The following is a 23,986-nucleotide window of genomic DNA, read 5'->3' as shown; positions in this document are numbered from 1 at the left end:
CCTGGCCAACATGTGGAGCGTAGAGTTCCACCGTGTGGGCACATCGCACAGCAATCGGTGCACTGGCAGATTAAACCGATGTTGCTGGGTCCGCAGGGTGGCAGCATCCGTCTTGGAGTTGCGGAAATGGGCGCTGACCCGGCGCACCTTTCCGAGCAGGTATGACAAGTGTAGGTAGCTTTTCAGAAAGCGCTGAACCACCAAATTAAAGACATGGGCCAGGCATGGCACGTGTGTGAGGCTGCCGAGCTGCAGAGCCTCCACCAGGTTACGGCCATTGCCACACACGACCATGCCCGGTTGGAGGCTCAGCGGCGCAAGCCAGCGGTCGGTCTGCTCTGTCAGACCCTGCAGCGTTCGTGGGCCGTGTGCCTCTTCTCTCCTAAGCTGAGTAGTTTCAGCACGGCCTGCTGACGCTTGCTCACCGCTGTGCTGCCGTGCCGCGTGACACCGACTGCTGGCGACGTGCTGCTGACACATCTTGATTGCGAGACAGAGGTTGCGTAGGAGGAGGAGGAGGAGGGTGGTTTAGTGGAGGAAGCATACACCGCCGCAGATACCACCACCGAGCTGGGGCCCGCAATTCTGGGGGTGGGTAGGACGTGAGCGGTCCCAGCCTCTGACTCTGTCCCAGCCTCCACTAAATTCACCCAATGTGCCGTCAGGGAGATATAGTCGGCCTTTCCGCCTGTGCTTGTCCACATGTCTGTTGTTAAGTGGACCTTGGCAGTAACCGCGTTGGTGAGGGCGCGTACAATGTTGCGGGAGACGTGGTCGTGCAGGGCTGGGACGGCACATCGGGAAAAGTAGTGGCGACTGGGAACCGAGTAGCGCGGGGCCGCCGCCGCCATCATGCTTTCGAAAGCCTCCGTTTCCACAAGCCTATACGGCAGCATCTCCAGGCTGATCAATTTGGCAATGTACACGTTTAACGCTTGAGCGTGCGGGTGCGTGGCGGCGTATTTGCGCTTGCGCTCAAACAGTGGCGCTAGCGACGTCTGGACGCTGCGCTGAGAGACATTGGTGGATGGGGCCGAGGACAGCGGAGGTGAGGGTGTGGGTGCAGGCCAGGAGACGGTAGTGCCTGTGTCCTCAGAGGCGGGTTGGATCTCAGTGGCAGGTTGGGGCACAGGGGGAGAGGCAGTGGTGCAAACCGGAGGCGGTGAACGCGTCACCACTACTGGCCCTGGAGTATGTAAAATGACTGCAGACTGTTGCACTGTGGACAGGAATACAGCGGTGATGTAAGAGGCAACACAGAGCCAGGAAATAATTTTGCACAAGCCTGCTGTAACACTTAGCTGGCTGCGTATGAATTAGGAGGACAACTACACCCAGCACAGACCCAGAACACTGAGGACAGTCACAGGCAGCCCAAATAGATTTTTTTCCCCAAATGTTTTTGGAAAGGCCCACTGCCTATATTCAATAAATATGTCTTCTGTCCCTGCGTCACCACTACTGGCCCTGGAGTATGTAAAATAACTGCAGACTGTTGCACTGTGGACAGGAATACAGCAGTGATGTAAGAGGCAACACAGAGCCAGGAAATAATTTTGCGCAAGCCTGCTGTAACACTTAGCTGGCTGCGTATGAATTAGGAGGACAACTACACCCAGCACAGACCCAGAACACTGAGGACAGTCACAGGCAGCCCAAATAGATTTTTTTCCCCAAATGTTTTTGGAAAGGCCCACTGCCTATATTCAATAAATATGTCTTCTGTCCCTGCGTCACCACTACTGGCCCTGGAGTATGTAAAATAACTGCAGACTGTTGCACTGTGGACAGGAATACAGCGGTGATGTAAGAGGCAACACAGAGCCAGGAAATAATTTTGCGCAAGCCGGCTGTAACACTTAGCTGGCTGCGTATGAATTAGGAGGACAACTACACTCAGCACAGACCCAGAACACTGAGGACAGTCACAGGCAGGCCAAATAGATTTTTTTCCCCAAAAGTTTTTGCAAAGGCCCACTGCCTATATTCAATAAATATTTGTCTTCTGTCCCTGCCTCACAATATATGTCTTCTGTCCCTGCCTCACCACCACTACTGGCCCTGGAGTATGTATAATTACTGCAGGGCGCAATCAGGGGCGTACCTAAAGGCTCAGGGGCCCGGGTGCAAAAGTTCAGCTCAGGGCCCCCCCACCCCGGCCCTCCACCCCACACGCCCCCGTACCCATACCTAGATCGTGCTGCATACATGATCTGCCCCTTGGCGTAATCTTTCCAAACATGATGCATTTCCTGCACTACATGAATATTTGTTTGTAGCCCCGCAGGCCGCTCTCTCACACACCGCTTTTTACCGCTATTAGCACAGCGCCCCGAGTGCCGTACTAACCGCGGTACAACACTCCCATAGATTTCGATGAGGTTACTCAAATTAGCGCTCGAACATGGTGTTTCTAACACTGTGATTTTCGAGAGCTGTCTGTTCTGTTCCTGCATTTTCGTGGTTTTTAACACACCTCATCACCCATCACAATGATGGGGTGCATTGAAGAGTGCTGTCAGACGCTGTAACCTGTGTCCGAAAACGCTGCTCGAAATTACGGTAAAAATGCCACGATTGTGAGCTGCGTTTTCTGAACACGTGTGAGAGCGGCCTCAGGGGGGTTGTGTTTATGTTGCACTTTAGAACCACAATTAAGACACATAAAAACCTGCATGCAGTATTTAAAGACCGCGTACGGTTTTAGGGTGACTGCCCACTAGAGGTTTTCTTCACGACGAAATTTGCAGCAGGGGTATATGGGACTTGTAATGTTAAAATCACGATCGCGCAAAACCGCGATTTCGCGGTAAATTGCGATTTTGCGCGATCGTTATTTTAGCATTACAAGTCCCATAGACCCCTGCAGAAAAAAAAAAAAACGCTGCAAATTTCGCCGTGAAAAAAAAATGTAGTGGGTAGTCTCCCTAAAGGAGCTGCAGACACTATTAATAACAGCATGCGGTTTTGATGCGGTTTTTAATTGCGTGTAAAGGGTGCAAATAAATACAGTAAATCCAGGGAGAAGGAGAGGGAGAGAGATACACACACAGAGACACACACACACACAGATATACACACACACACACACATACAGATATACACACACACACACACACACACACACACACACATACAGATATACACACACACACACACACACACATACAGATATACACACACACACACACACATACAGATATACACACACACACACACACACATACAGATATACACACACACACATACAGATATACACACACACACACACAGATATACACACACACACACACACAGATATACACACACACACACACACACACATACAGATATACACACACACACACACAGATATATACACACACACACACACACACACACATACAGATATACATACACACACAGATATACATACACACACAGATATACATACACACACACACAGATATACACACACAGATATACACACACACACACACACAGATATACACACTTACCCCAGGGCTCGGTCCACTTCTCCTCCATGTGACAGCAGCAGCAGGAGAGGTAAACTCAGAAGCTTCCCCGTTCAGCAGGAAGCAGGGGGGGCAGCACATGATCCCTGTCCCCTGCCGTCCCATGTGACCTCCTCCCTCCTCCCCTGCCGGCCCATGTAAGTACCTCCCTGCTTTTCCTCTCAGGCTGGCTGTTCTGACTGCCGCATCATGCGGGGGAAAGAATGGTCAGCCATTAATGCACTGAATGTGCATGGGGGTATGTCGGAGGGCGGCTCCGGGGCCCCCTGAGCTCACGGGCCGGGTCGCCATGGCGACCCCAGCACCCCCTGACGCTACGCCTATGGGCGCAATGCTCTGCACGGCCGATATACCAAAAAAAAAAAATGTGCAACACTGCAAAAAGCAGCCTCCACACTACTGCACACGGTTAGATGTGGCCCTAAGAAGGACCGTTGGGGTTCTTGAAGCCTAAAATACTCCTAACACTCTCCCTATAGCAGCTCCGGCACCAACAGCACTTTCCCTCCTCTATGTCAGAACAAATCTGTGGCGAGCCGCGGGAGGGGCCGATTTTTGATACTCGGGTGACACCTGATCTCGCCAGCCACTCACTGCAGGCTTGAACGTCGCAGGGGGAAGTTGTAATGCCTTCCCTGTCTTTCTATTGGCCAGAAAAGCGCGCTAACGTCTCAGAGATGAAAGTGAAAGTAACTCGAACATCACGTGGTACTCGTCACGAGTAACGAGCATCTCGAACACGCTAATACTCGAACGAGTATCAAGCTCGGACGAGTACGTTCGCTCATCTCTATTAGACGCCAGCTGCCTCAGAAGTGTACGGTGTGTCAGACACCCACAGATTGAAAGCGCAATACACACTGCATAGCCTCAGCCTGCATTGCATGGAAAAAAAAGGAAATTTAAAAAAGAAATCCTTTTTACGGCTACCGGTGACCCAGTGCATTTGCCTGCGTGGCCTGTGGGACTTCACGTCCATCGAAACTGCATAGTACACAGCAAGGCCTGCGTGCAACCTTCATTTAAATATTTTTCTGTCCGCACTTAGCGTAACGTCAGCGCTGTCTGCCTCCAAGTGTACGCCAAGAAACCACAAATTTTTCACACTGCTCTGTGTTACCAGTCAGCTGCCGGCGCAGTGTACGGTGCCAGACAGCCATAGAGGGAGAGTCCAATAGACGCTCCATTGCCTGCATTGCATTGGAGAAAAACTAATTTTAAAAAAGGAATCCTTTTTTACGTCTGCTTGTAACCCAGTGCACATTACTGCATGGCCTGTGGGACTTGAGGTGAATCTCAACTGCATAGTACACAGCTAGTCCTGCTTGCATCCTTCCTTATAATTTATCTCAGGCTTCTTTTTGCGTTGTATAACCGTTGGCAGGCACCAACTGCGCGGCAATAATTCAAAAAAATTTTCACACCGCTCATTTTCTGCTCGATTCTTAATCCACCATGCAGAAGGGTAGGGGTAGGGGTAGGGGTAGAGAACGTGGACGCGGGCGAGGACGCGGAGTTCCAAGTGAGGGTGTGGGTATAGGCAGAGTTCCTGGTCCAGGCGAATCACAGCCGGCTGCTGCGGGAGTAGGAGACAGGACAGTTTCTGGGGTCCCCAGCTTCATATCACAATTTTTGGGTCCACGTCGTAGACCTTTATTAAAAAACGAGCAGTGTGAGCAGGTCCTGTCGTGGATGGCAAAGCATCCAGCAATCTATCGACCGCCCTGTCTTCTACGCCGTCCACTGCTGCAACTCTGAATCCTCTGGCTGCTGCTCCTCCTTCCTCCCAGCCTCCTCACTCCATGAAAATTACACATTCTGAGGATCCCAGGAACTGTTCTCGGGCCCCTGCCCAGATTGGGCAACAATGGTTCCTCTCCCACCGGAGGAGTTTGTCGTGACCGATGCCCAACCTTTGGAAAGTTCCCGGGGACCGGGGGATGAGCCTGGGGACTTCCGGCAACTGTCTCAAGAGCTTTCAGTGGGTGAGGAGGACGATGACTATGAGACACAGTTGTCTATCAGTGAGTTAGTAGTAAGGGCAGTAAGTCCGAGGGAGGAGCGCACAGAGGATTCGAAGGAAGGGCCGCTGGACGATGAGGTGACTGATCCCACCTTGTGTGATAAGCCAACTGAGGACAGGTCTTCAGAGGGGAAGGCAATTGCAGCAGCAGAACAGGTTGGAAGAGGCAGTGGGGTGGCGAGGGGTAGAGGCAGGGCCAGAGCGAAGACTCCACCAACTGTTTCCCAAAGCACCCCCACAGGCCAAGCCACCCTGCAGAGGCCTAGGTCTTCAAAGGTGTGGATGTTTTCCAGTGAGAGCGCGGACGACCGACGAACAGTGGTGTGCAACCTGTGTCGCACCGAGATCAGCCGGGGAGCCACCACTACCAGCCTCACCACCACCAGCATGCGCAGGCATATGATGGCCAAGCACCCCACAAGGTGGGACGAACGCCGTTCACTGCCTCCGGGTCGCACCACTGCCTCTCCCCCTGTGCCCCAACCTGCCACTCAGATCCATCCCCCCTCTCAGGACACAGGCACGAGTGCCTCCCGGCCTGCACCCACACCCTCACTTCCGCTGTCCTCGGCCCCATCCAGCAATGTCTCTCAGCGCAGCATCCAGCTGTCGCTAGCGCAAGCCTTGGAGCGCAAGCGCAAATACGCCGCCATGCATCCGCATGCTCAAGCTTTAAATGTCCACATAGCCAAATTAATCAGCCTGGAGATGCTCCCCTACAGGCTTGTGGAAACTGAGGCTCTCAAAAACATGGTGGCGGCGGCAGCCCCACGCTACTCTGTCCCCAGTCGCCACTATTTTTCACGGTGTGCCATCCCAGCCCTGCACGACCACGTCTCACGCAACATTGTACGCGCACTCACCAACTCTGTTACTGGCAAGGTCCACTTAACAACGGACACGTGGACAAGCACAGGTGGGCAGGGCCACTATATCTCCCTGATGGCACATTGAGTGAATTTAGTGGAGGCTGGGACCGAGTCAGAGCCTGGGACCGCTCATGTCCTACCCACACCCAGAATTGCAGGCCCCAGATCGGTGCTGGTTTCTGCGGCGGTGTATGCCACCTCCACTAAACCTTCCTCCTCTTCCTCCCCCAACGCAACCTCTACCTCGCAATCAGGACGTGTCAGCAGCAGCACATTGCCAGCAGTCAGTGTCGCGCAGCGTGGCAGCACAGCGGTGGGCAATCGTCAGCAGGCCGTGCTGAAACTACTCAGCTTAGGAGAGAAGAGGCACACGGCCCACGAACTGTTGCACGGTCTGACAGAGCAGACCGACCGCTGCCTTTCGCCACTGAGCCTGCAACCGGGCATGGTCGTGTGTGACAACGGCCGTAACCTGGTGGCGGCTCTGCAGCTCGGCAGCCTCATGCACGTGCCATGCCTGGCCCACGTCTTTAACTTGGTGGTTCAGCGGTTTCTGAAAGGCTACCCACACTTGTCAGACCTTCTCGGCAAGGTGCGCCGGGTCAGCGCACATTTCCGCAAGTCCAACACCGACGCTGCCACCCTGCGGACCCTGCAACATCGGTTTAATCTGCTAGTGCACCGACTGCTTTGCAACGTGCCCACACAGTGAAACTCTAAGCTCTACATGTTGTCCCGGCTGTATGAGCAGCGTAGAGCTATAGTGGAATACCAACTCCAACATGGGCGGCGCAGTGGGAGTCAGCCTCCTCAATTCTTTACAGAGGAGTGGGCCTGGATGGCAGACATCTGCCAGGTCCTTGGAAACTTTGAGGAGTCTACCCTTATGGTGAGCGGCGATGCTGCAATCATTAGCGTCACCATTCCCCTGCTGTGCCTGTTGAGAAGTTCCCTGCAAACCATAAAGGCTGACGCTTTGTGGTCGGAAACGGAGGCAGGGGAAGACAGTATGTTGCTGGATAGTCAGAGCACCCTCATGTCTATATCTGAGCGCGTTGAGCAAGAGGGGGAGGAGGAGGGGGAGGAGCCTGAGGAGGAAGAGACAGCTGGGCACACTGCAGAAGGTAGCCATGCTGCTTGCCTGTCATCCATTCAGCGTGTGTGGCCTGAGGAGGAGGAGAAGGGGGATCCTCAGAGTGATCTTCCTAGTGAGGACAGCCATATGTTGCGTACAGGTACCCTGGCACACATGGCTGACTTTATGTTAGCATGCCTTTCTCGTGACCCGTTAGATGCATTCTGGCTACTACGGATTACTGGGTATACACACTGCTTGACCCACGGTATAAGGAGAACCTTTCCACTCTCATTCCCGAAGAGGAAAGGGGTTTGAGAGTGATGCAATACCACAGGACCCTGGTGGACAAACTGATGGTAAACTTCCCATCTGACAGCGCTAGTGGCAGAAGGCGCAGTACCGAGGGCCAAGTAGAAGGGGAGGCGCGGAGATTAGGCAGCATGTTCAGCGCAGGCAGGGGAACACTCTCCAAGGCCTTTGCCAGCTTTATGGCTCCCCAGCAAGACGGTGTCACACCTCCCCAGTCCAGGCTGAGTCAGAGGGAGCAGTGTAAGAAGATGGTGAGGGAGTACGTAGCCGATCATACCACCGTCCTCCGTGACAACTACTGCGGCTCCATACAACTACTGCGTGTCAAAGCTGGACACGTGGGCCGAACTCGCGCTGTATGCCCTGGAGGTGTTGGCTTGCCCTGCGACTAGCGTCTTGTCAGAGAGGGTGTTTAGTGTGGCTGGGAGAATCATCATGGACAAGCATACCCGCCTGTCAACTGACAGTGCCGACAGGCTTACACTCATAAAGATGAACAAAGCCTGGATTTCCCCAGACTTCTCTTCTCCACCAGCGGACAGCAGCGCTACCTAAAAACCTTTGTCAATCTGTGTATGATATTCGTCCTCCTCCTCCGGCTCCTCCTCCTGAAACCTCACGTAATCACCGTGAACGGGCAATTTTTCTGTGGGCCAAAAGGGTCATATAAGTTTTGTAAATAATATTTTGTCAGTTTCAATTCTCATTAAAGCATTGAAACTTCCACCTAAACCAATTTTTATTTTGACTGGGCTGCCTGCAGGCCTAGTTAAAAATTAAGCAACAGTACGCTAAGCGAATAATGGGTTTCACCTGCCCTCTGGGTTGGGCATGGGCAACTTTTTGTGGGGTACATTTGTACTGTCGGTACACCAATTTTTCGGGCCCTCGCCTACAATGTAATCCAAGCAATTTTTATGGGCTTCGCCTGCACTCATGCAACACCACTGTGTCTGGGGTTGGCCTACACTTTTGCTACAGAAATGTAACTCTGTTCTGCCTACCTATACTTCTGCCACAGTAATGCTACAGGGGTCTCACTATACTTCAGCAACAGAAATGTAACTTCGGTCTGCCGATACTTCTGATCCTGAAATGTTACCTTGGTTGGTGTATACTGTTACTAGTGTAATTTTACTAATACTGGGCTCTGCCCATAATGCTTCAACGGAAATGTTAGTGGGGCATGTCTATACTGCTATAACAGAAATGTAACTAATAGTGGGCTCTGCCCATACTGCTTCTACTTAAATGTTACTGGGGTCTGACTATACTGCTACTACTGAAATGTTACAAATACTAAGCTCTCCCTACACTGCTGGCAAGGAAATGTTTTCCTGCTGCTTTGCCAATACTGCTTCTACGTAAATGTTACTGGGGCCTGTCTATACTGCTACTACTGAAATGTTACAAATGCTGTGCTCTCCCTACACTGCTGCCAGGGAAATTTTTTTCTGCTGCTTTGGCCATACAGCTTCTACGTAAATGTTACTGGGGCCTGTCTATACTGCTACTACTGAAATGTTACAAATGCTGTGCTCTCCCTACACTGCTGCAAGAGAAATGTGAATCTGCTGCTTTGTCCATACTGCTTCTACATAAATGTTACTGGGGTCTGATTATACTGCTACTACTGAAATGTTAAAAAAAATATGCTCTCCCTACACTGCTGCCAGGGAAATGTGAATCTGCAGCTTTGCCCATACTGCTTCAACGTAAATGTTACTGGGGTCTGTCTATACTGTTACTACAACTGAAAAGTTACTGCACTCTGTCAACACTGCTGCAAATGAAATGTTACTGGGCTCAGCCTACACTGCTGCAACGGAAATGATAAAGGGGTGTGTCTAAACTGTTACTACTACTGAAATGTTACTGGGGTCTGTCCGCAGTGGTGGAACTGAAATGTTACTGGGGCCTGTCCCTAATGATACTACTGAAATGTTAAAGGGGTCTGTCTGCACTGCTGGAACTGAAATGTTACTGGGGCATATCGCAACTGATACTACTGAAATGTTAAAGGGGTCTGTCTGCACTGCTGGAACTGAAATGTTACTGGGGTCTGTCTAGACTTATACTACTGAACTGTTACTGGGGTCTGTCTATACTTATACTACTGAAATGTTAGTGGGGTCTGTCCCTACTGCTGCCAATGAAATGTTACTGGGGTCTGTCCATACTCTTACCACTGAAATGTTACTAATTCGCGGCTCTGCCTATACTGCTGCTACTGCTATGTTACAGGGTTGTGGAAACGGAGGCTTGCCAAAGACATGATGGTGGCGAGGCCGCGCTATTAGGTCCGCAGGAGCGACAATTTTTCAGCGACGCGGTTACTGGTAAGGTGCATATAACCACGGGGACAGGACACGTACTGCCTCAAAGACATCCCCCTCCTCCTCCTCCAACAATGAAAACATTCTTGGCAAATGCTTTCGCAGTGGTCCGTCTGGCGGCAGTCCAAGAATTTCACCTTAAACGATACAATAAGAGAGCCCCCCACCACGGCCCACTTAATCCTGGCCACATTCTGAAAACCAACAAAATAAAACCGCACTAATAGGTCCACAGTCGCGACCACTTTCCCACCAACGCGGTTACTGGTAAGGTGCATATAACCGCGGGGACAGGACACGTACTGCCTCAAAGACATCCCCCTCCTCCTCCTCCAACAATGAAAACATTCTTGGCAAATGCTTTCGCAGTGGTCCGTCTGGCGGCAATCAAAGAATTTCACCTTAAACGATTCAATAAGAGAGCCCCCCACCACGGCCCACTTAATCCTGGCCACATTCCGAAAACCAACAAAATAAAACCGCGCTAATAGGTCCACAGTCGCGACCACTTTCCCACCAACGCGGTTACTGGTAAGGTGCATATAACCACGGATATGGGGACAGGACACGTACTGCCTCAAAGACATCCCCCTCCTCCTCCTCCTCCTCCTCCAACAATAAAAATATTCTTGGCAAATGCTTTCGCAGTGGTCTGTCTGGCGGCAGTCCAAGAATTTCACCTTAAATGACACAATAAGAAAGCCCCCCACCACCACCGCCACCCCCCCCCCCACCACCACCACCACCACCACGGCCCACTTAATCCTGGCCACATCCTGAAAACCAACTAAATACAACCGCGGTAGTATTCCATTATCCCTAGCTTTCAGCCGACTGGTAGAGCATTGGTGGCTTAAAACTTGCTGGTACTGCTAAGTCCAAAGATTAGCGTACAGCTGAGGTCGGAATACAGGTGAGGTGACTATAGAACACACCATCCCTGCAGGGCAAGGGACTGAGTGGCAGCAGGTACCGACCCTAAATGGAAGCAGGCCAGCTGAGAACCACATACTCCCTGAATGATTTTGGACTGACCGATGATGAGGCCTTTACTTGTGATCATCTTTGGTAATTCCTAAGAAAGATCCGTGGTAGTAGCCGGAAACTTGGATTGCTATTTGCTAACACTTTGAAATGGACAACGGAAACCATAGGAATGAAGCCTTTCCATTTTCCAGCTTGAGATGAGAAGGAGTGCAGACTTTCAGTACCTTGAGTATCCTTTTCATTGCAATCAAATGCCCCTCTCTTGTCTTAGAACATACTAGCTTTTTCACATACGTGTTGTCAATCTATCTATACTGTTACTACTGAAATCCCACTAATACTGGGCTATGCCTATCCTGCTGTTACAGAAATGTTACAGGGGTCTGTCGATACCGTTACTACGGAAATGTAACTGATACTGTGCTCTGCCTATACTGCAGCTACTGAAATGTTACTGGGGTTCGTCTATACTGTAACTACAGAAGTGTTAATAGGGTCTCCCTAGACTTCTGCAACATAACTGTTAGTGGGGTGTGCGTATACCTTAGCTACAGGAGTATTACAGGGGTCGGTGCATTATTAATAATTATTAATAGGAGTATTACTAAGGGTGCACTAAGTGTTCCCATCGCGGTGTTCCACGTACATGGCCCAAAAAAAAATTAGTCTGACTAGGGCATGCAGTGTGGGCCGAAGCCCACCTGTATTTAATCTGATGTTAGCTCTGCTGTCCAGGGCACTGCAATGGGATATATTTATGTACCGCCGGTGGGTTCCAGGAAGCTACCCATGCTGTGGGTCCACAGGGACTTCACATTAGGGAGTTGTACCTGCCTGTGTATACTTATAAAAAAAAACCAGTCTGACTGGGGCATGCAGTGTGGGCCGAAGCCCACCTGTATTTAATCTGACGTTACCTCAGCTGTGCAGGTCAATGCAATGGGATTTATGTACCGCGGGGGGCTTCCTGGGACCCACCCATGCTGTCGGTCCACACGGAGTTGTACCTGCCTGTGTCTACTTATAAAGAACCCCAGTCTGACTGGGGCATGCAGTGTGGGCAGAAGCCCACCTGTATTTAATCTGACGTTAGCTCTGCTGTCCAGGGCACTGCAATGGGATGTACTTATGTACCGCCGGTGGGTTCCAGGGAGCCACCCATGCTGTGGGTGCACACAGAATTCCCATTACGGAGTTGTACCTGCCTGTGACTATTTATAAAAAAACCCAGTCTGACTGGGGCATGCAGTGTGGGCCGAAGCCTACCTGTATTTAATCTTACGTTAGCTCTACTATCCGGGGCACTGCATTGGGACAAACTACAGGAGCAATACAGAGCTAATGAGACGTGCACAGCTACGCTAGCATTGGAGTCCGCTGTAGGCTCGCGATTGCTGAGGGTTTGTGCAGAGGCCTATGTCCTGGGTGCAGTGAAAGTCTGCTTCCTGCCTAGGATTGCTGAAGCTGTGGGCCAAGGCCTATGTCGTGGGCGCGGTGCAAGTCTGCCATGTTTGGCTGCTCAGATCAATTTTTTGTTAATGTCTTGGGTTTCCTAGGACCCACCTTTGCTGTTGGTGCAAACTTAGTTCCCATCGCGGTGTTTGACCTGTCTGGCACAAAGACACTGACTGACTTGGGTAGGGGGCAGAGCGCTGACGGCTTTCCCCTTGCAGTGTCGATTGAGCTATGCGACACCTTGACAGAATGAATACTGTGTGGCACATGGATTCCCCATTGCTATGCCCACGTTTGCAGCTCCTGACGGAGGTGGCACAGGATTGGATTTCTCATTGCTTCTGTACAGCATTGTGGGCTATCGCCCCGCCCCTTTTAAAGAGGGTCGCTGCCTGGCCCTGCCAACCCTCTGCAGTGTGTGCCTCCGGTTCCTCCTCATGGCAGACGCACTTATAAATAGACATGAGGGTGGTATGGTTATGCAGCCAGCGTGTGGCATGAGGGCAGCTGAAGGCTGCGCAGGGACACTTTGGTGTGCGCTGTGGACGCTGGGTCGTGCAGCATGTTACCCAGAAGAAGAGGCAGCGGTGTGTCCCGCAAGCAGTGCTTGTGCTTAGTTGGAGGTAGTGTGGTGCTTAGCTAAGGTGTGCCTTACTAATGAGGGTTTGTCCGAAGTAAAAATTGTTGGGGGGGGGGGGGCACTCTTGCAGCTATTGTGGCTTAATAGTGGGACCTGGGAACCTGAAATGCAGCCCAGCATGTTGCCCCTCGCCTGCCCTATCCGTTTCTGTGTCGTTTCCATCACTTTCTTGGGTTTTCCAGATTTTCACCAATGAAAACCTTAGCGGAGCATGGATGATATACAAAAATGCTCAAGTCGCCCATTGACTTCAATGGGGTTCGTTACTCGAAACGAACCCTCGAGCATCGCGGAAAGTTCGACTCGAACAACGAGCACCCGAGCATTTTGGTGCTCGCTCATCTCTAATCGGTACACGTTTCTGCTCAGCACGAGCCTTGTTCACCAATAACTCCCATGCTACATGACCTCCCTTTGTAGCAAGCCTAATTAAAATTCCAAACATCAAGCTGGTCTTTAACCCTTTCCTCTCTCAGATGGTTTGAAACAGAGGTACTCCTTTCCTATTCATTATCATTATATAATACATTGTTATGTAGCACAATTATATATCCTTGCATGTCATTGACACAATTGCTTTCATTTCAATCATCAGGGGGAGGAGAACAGGGATGTAAACATGTGGTTTTGCGGGAATTAATATATAAGAATATATAACATTATATAATTTTATCTTTCTTTTTTTTCTTTAGACCATTTTTTTTCTAACATGTGATTTAATAAATTGGAAGTTGCTAGGGAAGCCCAGGATGTCATGCCAGTGTGGTGCACTGTGGTGATACAGGGCAACCCACTGCTTTGCCAGCAGGGGTTTCACTCCTGTATGGTTAGGCGCAGTTATCTATGGCAGGCATCCTTGTTATCCATTCATATGTGCAGACTATGTTTGTCAGCAGTCATCCCTCCCCTAATCTTATGTTGAATTGAATGGCTGCTCGTTAGTCGGCACATGAACATTTAGCTTCTCCACGTTGCAGTCTGTTTTTCTGCATGCCACTAGGGTATGTGGTGATTAAGGCTGCCCCTTCAGTTTATCAGGTGGTGCATATTTGGCTTCTTTTTCTGTGAGTTAGTGTTTTTTTAACATGTGATTTAATAAATTGGTGTGTTAGTTCAAGGCTGGGTCTTTAATAGGGCATAAAGACCCTGTTGGTGTTTTTCTATACGTATCAGATCCTTGCCCAGGCTGTTCTTATTTTTCACTCGTCATTTCTAATTAAACATACAGTAAACTTTGGTAATCATAGCTTAGTTACTTAGTTAGTTAATCCTCATTAGTTAATCGTACCATTGCTATTGAAGAAGCCGAAAGATGCTTCCAGACAGAACGATAATCGTTCAAAAAATTGTTCAATCTAAATTCGAGCCAACAACTGAACGATGAACGAGGATCGTTCGCTTCTCGTTTGGTGTTCATTTTATGCCGGCATAAAAATCATTGTTGGCTCGTTCACTTCTTGTTCCGTTTAAACAGCGCTCGTTCAGTCTTTAATCTTAGCTAATGTGAAAAACTGAACTGTACTGAGCGACTCTCATTGAACAAGCCAACGATGAATCTGCCTGCACAAGAGCAAACGAGCTAGCGGTAACGTCTAAAAGCAGCCTAAGCAGGCACAAAGTATTTAGCTATTAAAAGGTATCAAAAATGCAAAGAATCATTTGTATTCTTTGAATGTGCCCTAAAACACATTAAAATCAAAGATATTTTCAATTATGGGACCGTTTTTTATAACTGATTATAAGTATCTTACGTAAACATCGTGGTTCAGGACTCCATCCAGCTTCAGTGCAGGTGATATATACCCAGTATTCTTTCTTAGGTGTCACAAAATTATCCTCACAGCGATAATATATGGATTGTCCAGGGTCTTTTGGAAAGTAGTAATTTCTGTCAAGATATCCATTTTTTATGTCAGGTATGTCACATCTTTTACCTGCAGAAACAAAAAGTAAGAACAGAACCTTCAGGTACAATGTGCAAAGAGGTTTAACAAGACCTTAAGCCTAAGAAGATTTTAAGGTAGCTGGAGAGAATCGTTGGTATGACTGAGAGGACAAAAAAATCATTGATTAAATTAACATCCATGCTTCTTGCACTGTCATATAATAATTTCAGGTGTCAGATATTAAAAGACCTCCCTTCCTTCCCTGGAAAAACATAATTCTTTTAGAAATTCAAAGTTTCTTCTTTTCTAAATGTATTTTAATATTTAGTTTGCATATTATCAATATACTTTTTCCTACATTTGGACTGTAAAATATAATAGAAAAACATTTTCAGATGAAAAGAAAGTTACCTAAGCATTGCATTAAAAAAACAACCTAACTTTAGCAAAGCAATTTATTACTGTATGGATAGTCATTGTTTTAGCTAATTTAATGCAGAAATAAAGAATGCAGTGTCCTCTACTTAGAAACATGTAAGTTAATTTTTAACAAACAGAAAGACCAAGTACATAGGGGGACATTCATAAAGTATTCTACACTAGTTTCTGGTCTAGAAAAGTCACAAAATTTGCACAAGCCTTGCTTGCGCCAAACGTTTACAACTTTTTTGTCCTATGCATCAATTTAACATAAAAAGACATGGCTTGTAGGAAGAGGGCGTGGCCGCCCTGGATTGTCACATTCATGTATAATTTATGCCAGAAGTTTGTTTAAATTACGGTTGTGGCAAAAAGTTTTGAAACTGACACAAAGCTTGTTACTTCTGTATTTTTAGGTCTTTTAGTCAGATAGTTTTATAGATATATAGGACAGCACATGTGAGAGGTATCAAAAGAGAGCCAACAGAGAAAGTGAAAAGGTGTAAATACGGGGGACCTACCTGGCGCAGGCGGGAAGCCTCACAAAGTGGCTGACCCTCCAACGCCTGTAGTCCTGGTACGTTCTGTATATGAATCCCCACATCCCACAGGACATTTGCAGTTATGGAGAGCAGAAAGAGGCCCTCAAAGTCTGAGGAGAATGGGTGAAGTGAAGATCAGGAATTAGAAGAAAAATGTCTTTGTGTTCACAGTAATTTATGGAAGAAGACAGCAAGTGTCTGACTTACATGGAGAGGAAGGGGTTAAGGATATAAATCCCTTCCTAGGGCCCAATGGTCCATTGTATGATAGAGTGAATAGTCCAGAAAGTATTTCAATGGAGTAAGTTGTAATCTTCCGATACAATTTTACAATTGAGGCAACACGAGGTCTATTGGATTTTTAAATTCTGTACTTCAGTCCCCAATAACTTTGAACTAGTGCATCGCGTCAGGGTTTTGGTACATCCCTATTAGGTGTTTTTTACTCTACAATAAAGGCCAGAAGTAGGAGCTGGTACGGAGCTGAAATACAGCAGGTGCATTGGGCATGAGTCAAAAGGGCATGACAAGGAACTCATGGAAAACTTGTGGTTTTTCACTCATCACTTGCCATTTCTGAATCAGGTTGTATGCACCTTAGGCTGAGTTTAGTAAAAAACATGGCTCTTTAAATCCTTTCAAACATCTTCACAATTAAGAGCAGAGGCAACATATTCTCACTGTTGTAATATCCAATTTGTACAACAGCAACAACCGGCAATAATCCAAATAGGGTGAGGGAATCCCAATTTTAGTAAGTCTGCAAGCCACTCAAAATAGGTTTTGGACGAAAACCTCACCACAACAATCCAGAAGTAAAAAGATGAGTGGCAGCAGCTGTGGATGCAAAAACAAACAAAGTTCTATTCCTTCATAAAAACCATTTACTTCTGTATTCTGCACTGTCATCGCACTGAGACCATGGTAAATCAATAAATGGATAGAGACCCATCCTTCTTCACAAGGAAGAACCCCGCTCAAGTGGAAGTGGGGGAGAAAGATTTTCATATAAAACCCCTTTCAGGGTTGTCCTTGTAGTTTTATATGGCCTCTGTCTCCGAAATACACCAAAGTAAACTCATCCCCTAGGGAGAACCATGCCAGAAAGCAGGTAGTCATAAATCATATGGTCTATATGTCACATCACAAGATCTAGGTGAACTAGCTTTCCTGCAGACCTAGACTTCAAGTAGGCTCAATCCAAGAACTGGAAATTACCCAGGGACACAAGGACAAGAAGAACAGTCTTTCCAAGTGGCCCTAGACATTGACTTTTCCTTGCTCAGCACGGTCATAATGCCTCAGAGCACCACAGTACACTACTCTAATAATGGTAAACACAGCCAACCAAAGTTACATGTCCAGTGTGCAAATCATGAAAAAAAAAATCCAAACTTTATTCAATCCTTTAAAATAACAACTCTAGTAAATGTGCAGATACCAAATAACAGTTTATGCGTTTTGGACATATTGCCCTTAATTGTAGCTGCTTCAAACAACAACAATAGTATATTACGTGCAGGTCAGGGGGCCCCTAGTCACTATATTATAATATATTTTTCAATATGGTGTTTTGTCATGGGGCCACAAAAGTACAAAATTCAGGAAGGCAAAGTTTGATCAGCTTAGTGATGCCCTTATTGACTGGGGGAATGTCTTCAGAAAGAAGAGTACAAATAAAAATTAATGGCAATTTTTTTTTAAGCATCTTAAGTACTCATTGTGCTTGTTACATACCCTACAGGAGTAAAAGGGTTAAGAATAGGAGAAAACCAATGTGGCTAAATAAAGATGTAAAGGTGGCAATAAACAGCCAAGGGAAAACATTTAAACTAGTAAAATGTGAATGTATTGAAGAAGCACTAAAACTGGTAAGTCTAACTTCTATTTTGAGTAAAATATTTGAAGAGTGCTATTTAGAAGTATCTAAATAGCCAAACAATTCCACATCAGCATGGGTATATGAGGGATCGCCTCCGTCAAAACCAATCTGATCAGCTTCTTTATATCAATGATAGAAAGCAGAGGGTGGTTGTGCAACACCCAAGAGGGATGACCCTAGACACCTGGCTAACATGAAGAACTGGGAGGAATAAGTGCTGTCTCATCATGGTGGCACTTACCAGACTCAGGTAGGGTTGCCACCCGACCGGTAAATCACCGGCCTGGACGGTATTTTTACTGCCCAGTCCAGTGCAGGTATTTTTATTTTACCGGCCCTATTACAGGCCGGTATTTTTGTCGGGCCTCGGGGTCTGTGTCAGGCTGCGACAAAATACCGGCCTGTGTAGACTTCAGGGGAGCTGGGGCAGCATCATTCAGCAGTCTATGCTGATGACATGCCCCTGCTGAGTGTCTGCGAGAGCACACAAACTCAGTCTTGGATTCGGGACCCCACAGGTGGCGCTGGACTCCTAGTCGGGACTGCGGGTGAGTGAGTCTGGTCTCTGGTGGTGGTTACTGGTGTCGTGTGTGTGTGGACCGGGTCTGTGGATAGTGGACAGGACTCGTGATGGTGTATGGGGATTGGTGAGAGTCTGATAACGGGGGGGAGAGGGGGCCGCTTGCTGGCTGCCTGGGGGGAGACTTCCGGGAGTCGGACGGGAGTGTGGTGGACTGGGAGTCTGGGATGCCTGTGGGGTCTGGATGGATGAATGGAGTGAGTGGAGCTGTGTGTAACGTGTGTGGGGTCAGGATGATGTAGCAGAGCTGTGTGTGTGATGTCTGGGGTCAAGTTGGATGTAGCTGAGCTGTGTGTGTGATGTGTGGGGATCGGAATGGATATAGAGATGTCATGTGTGTGTGATGTGTGGGGGTCAGGATGATGTAGCAGAGCTGTGTGTGTGATGTCTGGGGGTCAAGTTGGATGTAGCTGAGCTGTGTGTTTGTGATGTGTGGGGATAGGAATGGATATAGAGGTGTTGTGTATGTGTGGGGGTCAGGAGGATGGATGTCCGGCCGGCGCTGAAGTGACAGTGTCGGGACCCGAGGAGGAGAGCAGAGGAGCAGTACATGCGATACGAGGTATGTACCATGTACTGCATGTAATCTTGTATGTTTAGGTGGTATACGTTATACCAGCTGTACATATAATTACATACAGAGCATATCTGCCTTACATCAGCATTACTATAAAGGGGAGGTATATATCCTGTATATAGTGATATGGACCATGCTGAGGTAACCTGGGTATCTCGTATATAATTATATATGTGTAGATTATATGCAGGCGTCAGCAGCGTATTCTCGCGAGTAGACGCCGTGATAAGCCACGTCCCCAAACTATGCAACCGACAGTCACCCTTTTTTTACCATGGCCGGTATTTTTTCGGGACAAAGGTGGCAACCCTAGACTCAGGTCCCTGAGGCACGAAACATAGCCAAGGCCAGAGTAGGTTTCGCAGCCCGGCTTCGACACTCCTTTGGCAGGCAGTGCCAATAAAGTGGATGAGGAGAGTTGTAGTAGATATCACTCGTGATGCCACTGCTCCCTCACAACGTTATTCTATGCAGTGGAGTAATAAACACGGAAACTTGTGTGCAGTACCTCGGGTCCCTAGGAATGGTTAGGGTCCAGTATAACTTTACTTGAACAATTAATTTGTATAAGCAGGAAATGCAGGTACAATTCACTTCAATTAGGTACAGGCTATAACTCAGAGGTAGGGAGGATACACAGGATAAATATGGCCCTACAGTCCACGTTATCTGTAGGTCCTGGATTGGGAGCACTCTGGAGGAGGAAAGGGGGTTGGTATCACGCCACATACACTCTGGCAAGAACACTTATTCAGAAAGGCTTAGCCAATAAAGTACCTTTGTGCGGTGATCCTAATGACGGACAGCCACACAGGAAAAGCCTGTGGTGTGAACAGGTGCCTGTTGTAGGAACTGGGGAAGCACGCTCTCTCTCTCTCTCTCTCTCTCTGTTGCTGGGACTCACTCCTCTCACATTCACTTTCCAGATGCTACGGGATGTCACTCTTCTTCCTCCATCTTCACATACATAAAAGCTAAAGGTGGTTCCATGCGGCTCAGTGTTAGCCCACTCAGGTAGACAAGATGGATCTCTAATTCCTGCTCTCAGACACTCACATTTATAACCTCATTTGTACCACATGATACAGCCAGTATCGGTACACAGAAGCATCAATTATAGTGAGAGGAGCAGTTGGTAGCTGAGCTTGACTAAGGGCTGAGAGCACAATAATCTAGCAAGGGAAGGAGTTACAACGCCAGGCCTAAATAGTCAGTATAATCAAAGAACAGGGTGGAGCCAATTATGCAAACAGGAACAGGGGCAGGGAGCTAGGACAGGATTCAGCAGAGGAGTTATCCAGAAGTTATCCAGTGCTTGAATAGCTCTTTTTTTTTTTTTAAATTGTAACTCTTTTTTATTTATCCATTGGCATATATGTCCGAGGGTTTGTTTCTTGCAGAACGAGTTGTATTTTTTAATGGTACTATTTAATGTACTATATAGAGCCACCACCTGGAGAACAGGAGCTCCTGGGTTCAAGTCATGACACCATGTCCCTGTCTCCGCTCCTGACCGTGGCTTGTGTTACTGACCATGATTCTGTGGCTGCCTGCTCTGATCCATGGCCCAATTATCCATAGTAAACCTGTTCCTCATGACCCAACCTCTGCCATTGTACCTCATGCTGAAGCATGCTGCCTGCCCCAACCCAGACTGACAATGCTTCTATTCAAGCCCTTAGGTGAGCCCAAGCCCAAGTCTTAAAAAGCATAAGCCGCCTGAGTACTGGGACTGCTTTCTAAATAACAGCCCTGGAATTCAACAGCAAAACCCACATTCTGACTGGTGGAATTAAAGATCAGAGTACCTCAGATGCCACCTCAGTGTTTGGCTTGAAGCCAAACCAGGTTGTGGCTTGGTGGATCCACGTTCATTGAACCTAACAGCATATTAATGGTACATACTCTGATTAGGTAACTGTTACAAGTGGGGTACCACAGGGGTCAGTAAAGGGCTCTCTTCTTTTTAACTATTCTCTTTAATATACTTATTATCAGGATTGTACAGTAAATCCCAATACTTGCAGATTATACAAAACTATGTAAAGGAGTTAACACAAGAAAGGACAATATACAGTTGCAAATGGATTGGGATAATCTGGAGGCTTTAGCAAGTGTGGTTAAACCCCTTAAGGACATGGCCTCGTTTTTGTTCCATTTTCGGTTTTTCCTCCCCTCACTTTAAAAAAAACAGTAACTGTTTTTTATTTATCCATTGGCATAGATGTCTGAGGGCTTGCTTTTTGCAGGACGAGTTGTATTTCTCAATGGTACTATTTGATGTACCATATAATGTACTAAAAAACATAAAAAATTCTAAGTGGAGTACAATGAAAAAGAAAATGAAATTCCGCCATCTTTCAGTGCGTCTTGTACGTCGCACAAACAATAATGACATGATAACTTTATCCTATGGGTCAGTACGACTAGTATGATACCAAACTTTTTTTTTAATAATTAGTAAAACTTCAATCTTAGTCCCCAGAGGGAACAACAACTTGCAATGCTTTGATCGCTCCTGTAGTATGATGTAATGCCATAGCATTACATCATACTATGATCGGGCAGGCATTCTATCAAGCTATGCTTGATAGGCATTCTGCAATGACAGCCCTGGGGCTTTTCAAAACATCCTCAGCTGCCATGACACACGCACTCTCATCCCAGGAGCTGTACAGGACCCCTGGAAATTGGCCGGGGGATTTAAATGCCGCTATTAGAATTTAGCTTTAAAGAGGGTTGACAGCTCAGATGAGCTGCGCCACATACCGGAGCTGTTGCTGGTGTGTGTCAAGCTTTTGCTCACGTCCTGAAGGTTGTGGGTTCAATGGTTCAGGTAACCAGCTCAAGGTTGACTCAGCCTTCCATTTTTCCGAGGTCAGTAAAATGAGTACCCAGCTTGGTGAAGAGGTTAATTAATAAAAATTACTTGAAAGCGCTGCTGAATAAGTTTGGCACTATACAATTAACAAGATTAATTTTGTATTATATTTTACAGTTTTGGGCACCAGTACTCAAGAAGGACATATCAGAGCTTGAGCGGCTTTATAAACTGGCAAATAAATTAATAAATGGAATGGGCAAACTACAATACTCAGAGAAGCTATTGAAATTGAGGCTATTTAGTTTAGAAAAAAAGACAACTCAGGGGTGACCTCATAACTATGTATAAATATATCAGGGTTCAATACAGAGATCTCTCCCATCATCTTTTTATATCAAGAACTGTGACAAGGGGGCATCCTTTGCATCTAGAGGAAAGAAGGTTTCTACACCAACATAGAAGGGGGTTATTTACGGTAAGAGTAGTAAGACTATGGAGCACTCTACCTGAGGATGTGGTGATGGTGTACTCACTCCAGGGATTTATTGTGATTGCCAGATCTGGAGTCATGAAGGATTTTAACCTAAATTGAAGAAAAATTGGCTTCCATCTCATGGGCTTTTTGCCTAGCTCTGGATCAATATTGCAGGATAATAGGATGAACTGGATAGACATGTCTTTTTTCAACCTTGCGTACTGTGTCACTATGTACAGTGTTGACAAAATATATTTTCACAAGATGTATTTTAACTAGTAATAGTTCACCTCTTTTTTTAATTCCACCTTTAAATTCCAGAATAAGAATTCATTTTTAATCAACATAACCAGTCTCTGTGTTAAGGCCCATTTACACACAAAGATAATTGTTCTAAAGATTGTTTTGCATAAACTGCTAATGGACACTAATGTCCATTAGCAGCTTATTACCTTCATTTGCATGTAAATCAGCCTCTGGGACCTGTATGCAGAGAACAGCAAGTGGTCTGTTCTCTGCATTCAGCTCCTTTGTTCTGCCATGAGGCTGCAAGCTGAATACAATGTAACCAGCACTCCCTTGGAGAATACAGCACCTTGGACAGCAAGCACAGCATGTGGTCTGTGTAAACTTCTCTCCGGCTGAAAAATTGATTTTATGCTCACCTAAAAATCATCATTCAGCCTTAGGCCTTAGTCAGACGGGCGTTTTTTCGCGCGATTTGCGCATGCAAATTCATGAATGGGTGTGAGTGAGACCTGCCTCTGATTGGCTCAGCGCTGAGTCAATCAGGGGCAGGTCTGACTCACACCCCCTTCACACCCACTGCAGGCCGGCCGCGCGGAACTCCAGCTGCCGGGAGAAGGTGAGTATATATATATTTTTTTATTTTTACACATTTTAGGATGAATTGCAGGGAAGGGCTTATATATTTAAGCCATTCCCGACAATTCATCCCGCGCACGCCGCAGCGCATTGCTTTCAATGGAGCCGGCTGTATTGTCGGCTCCATTGAATGCAATGCGCTGGACAGCTCCGGCCTGTTTCTAATGAAACGCGGCTAGGAGCAGATTTTCGGGCGATTTTTGGGCCCCGGTCACGCGATTTGCGCATCCGTCATGCGATACGCAAATCGCGCGAAAAAACGCCCGTGTGACTAAGGCCTAAGAGTGAAAGATGGGAGCATTTGCACACAACAATTATAGCTTCAAACGATGGCTTTTGAGCACTAATCGTTGCGTGTAAATGGGTCTTTAGGCCTTCTCCATATCGCCTTTGAAGTGTAAGATCCATGCCAGATTTTTCTGACGTGACTCTGACACTTTAATCCACAACAGAACTCTCAGGCCACAGCTCTAAACTCATATTTAGCCCCAGTGAATGGGGCAAAATCCATTTGTAGCTGCCCAATGTGGTTTCCATGTCAGGAATTGACAGGTTAATATTTTTTTCCCATGATGTGGATTTCAAAATCCATGTCTGGAAAAATCCACTATGTATAAACTTTGGTGCGTATTTATGTAGCCATCAACAGAAACTTTTCATGTGTCAAGTCTCTGTCAGTCTGCTTTCACACTGTGCTTATTTA

General features: G+C 47.3%; 1 protein-coding gene across 4 annotated transcripts in view; it reads right to left on the bottom strand.

The window, feature by feature from the left end:
• The window catches only part of LOC136621574 (complement factor H-like), a 1,208,893-nt gene that overhangs the window by 1,115,498 nt on the left and 69,409 nt on the right, over nucleotides 1–23,986 (bottom strand). For all 4 annotated transcript variants that reach the window (XM_066597131.1, XM_066597134.1, XM_066597132.1 and 1 more), the window contains exon 8: nucleotides 14,964–15,146. In XM_066597131.1, the coding sequence (XP_066453228.1) occupies nucleotides 14,964–15,146 (183 nt within the window). The remainder of the gene's footprint in view (nucleotides 1–14,963; nucleotides 15,147–23,986) is intronic.

The sequence above is a fragment of the Eleutherodactylus coqui genome, chromosome 3 (assembly GCF_035609145.1).
Source record: "Eleutherodactylus coqui strain aEleCoq1 chromosome 3, aEleCoq1.hap1, whole genome shotgun sequence".
Classification (NCBI taxonomy): domain Eukaryota; kingdom Metazoa; phylum Chordata; class Amphibia; order Anura; family Eleutherodactylidae; genus Eleutherodactylus; species Eleutherodactylus coqui.
The sequence above is the reverse complement of the archived record's forward strand: the minus strand, read 5'-3'. Positions and strand labels throughout refer to the sequence as shown.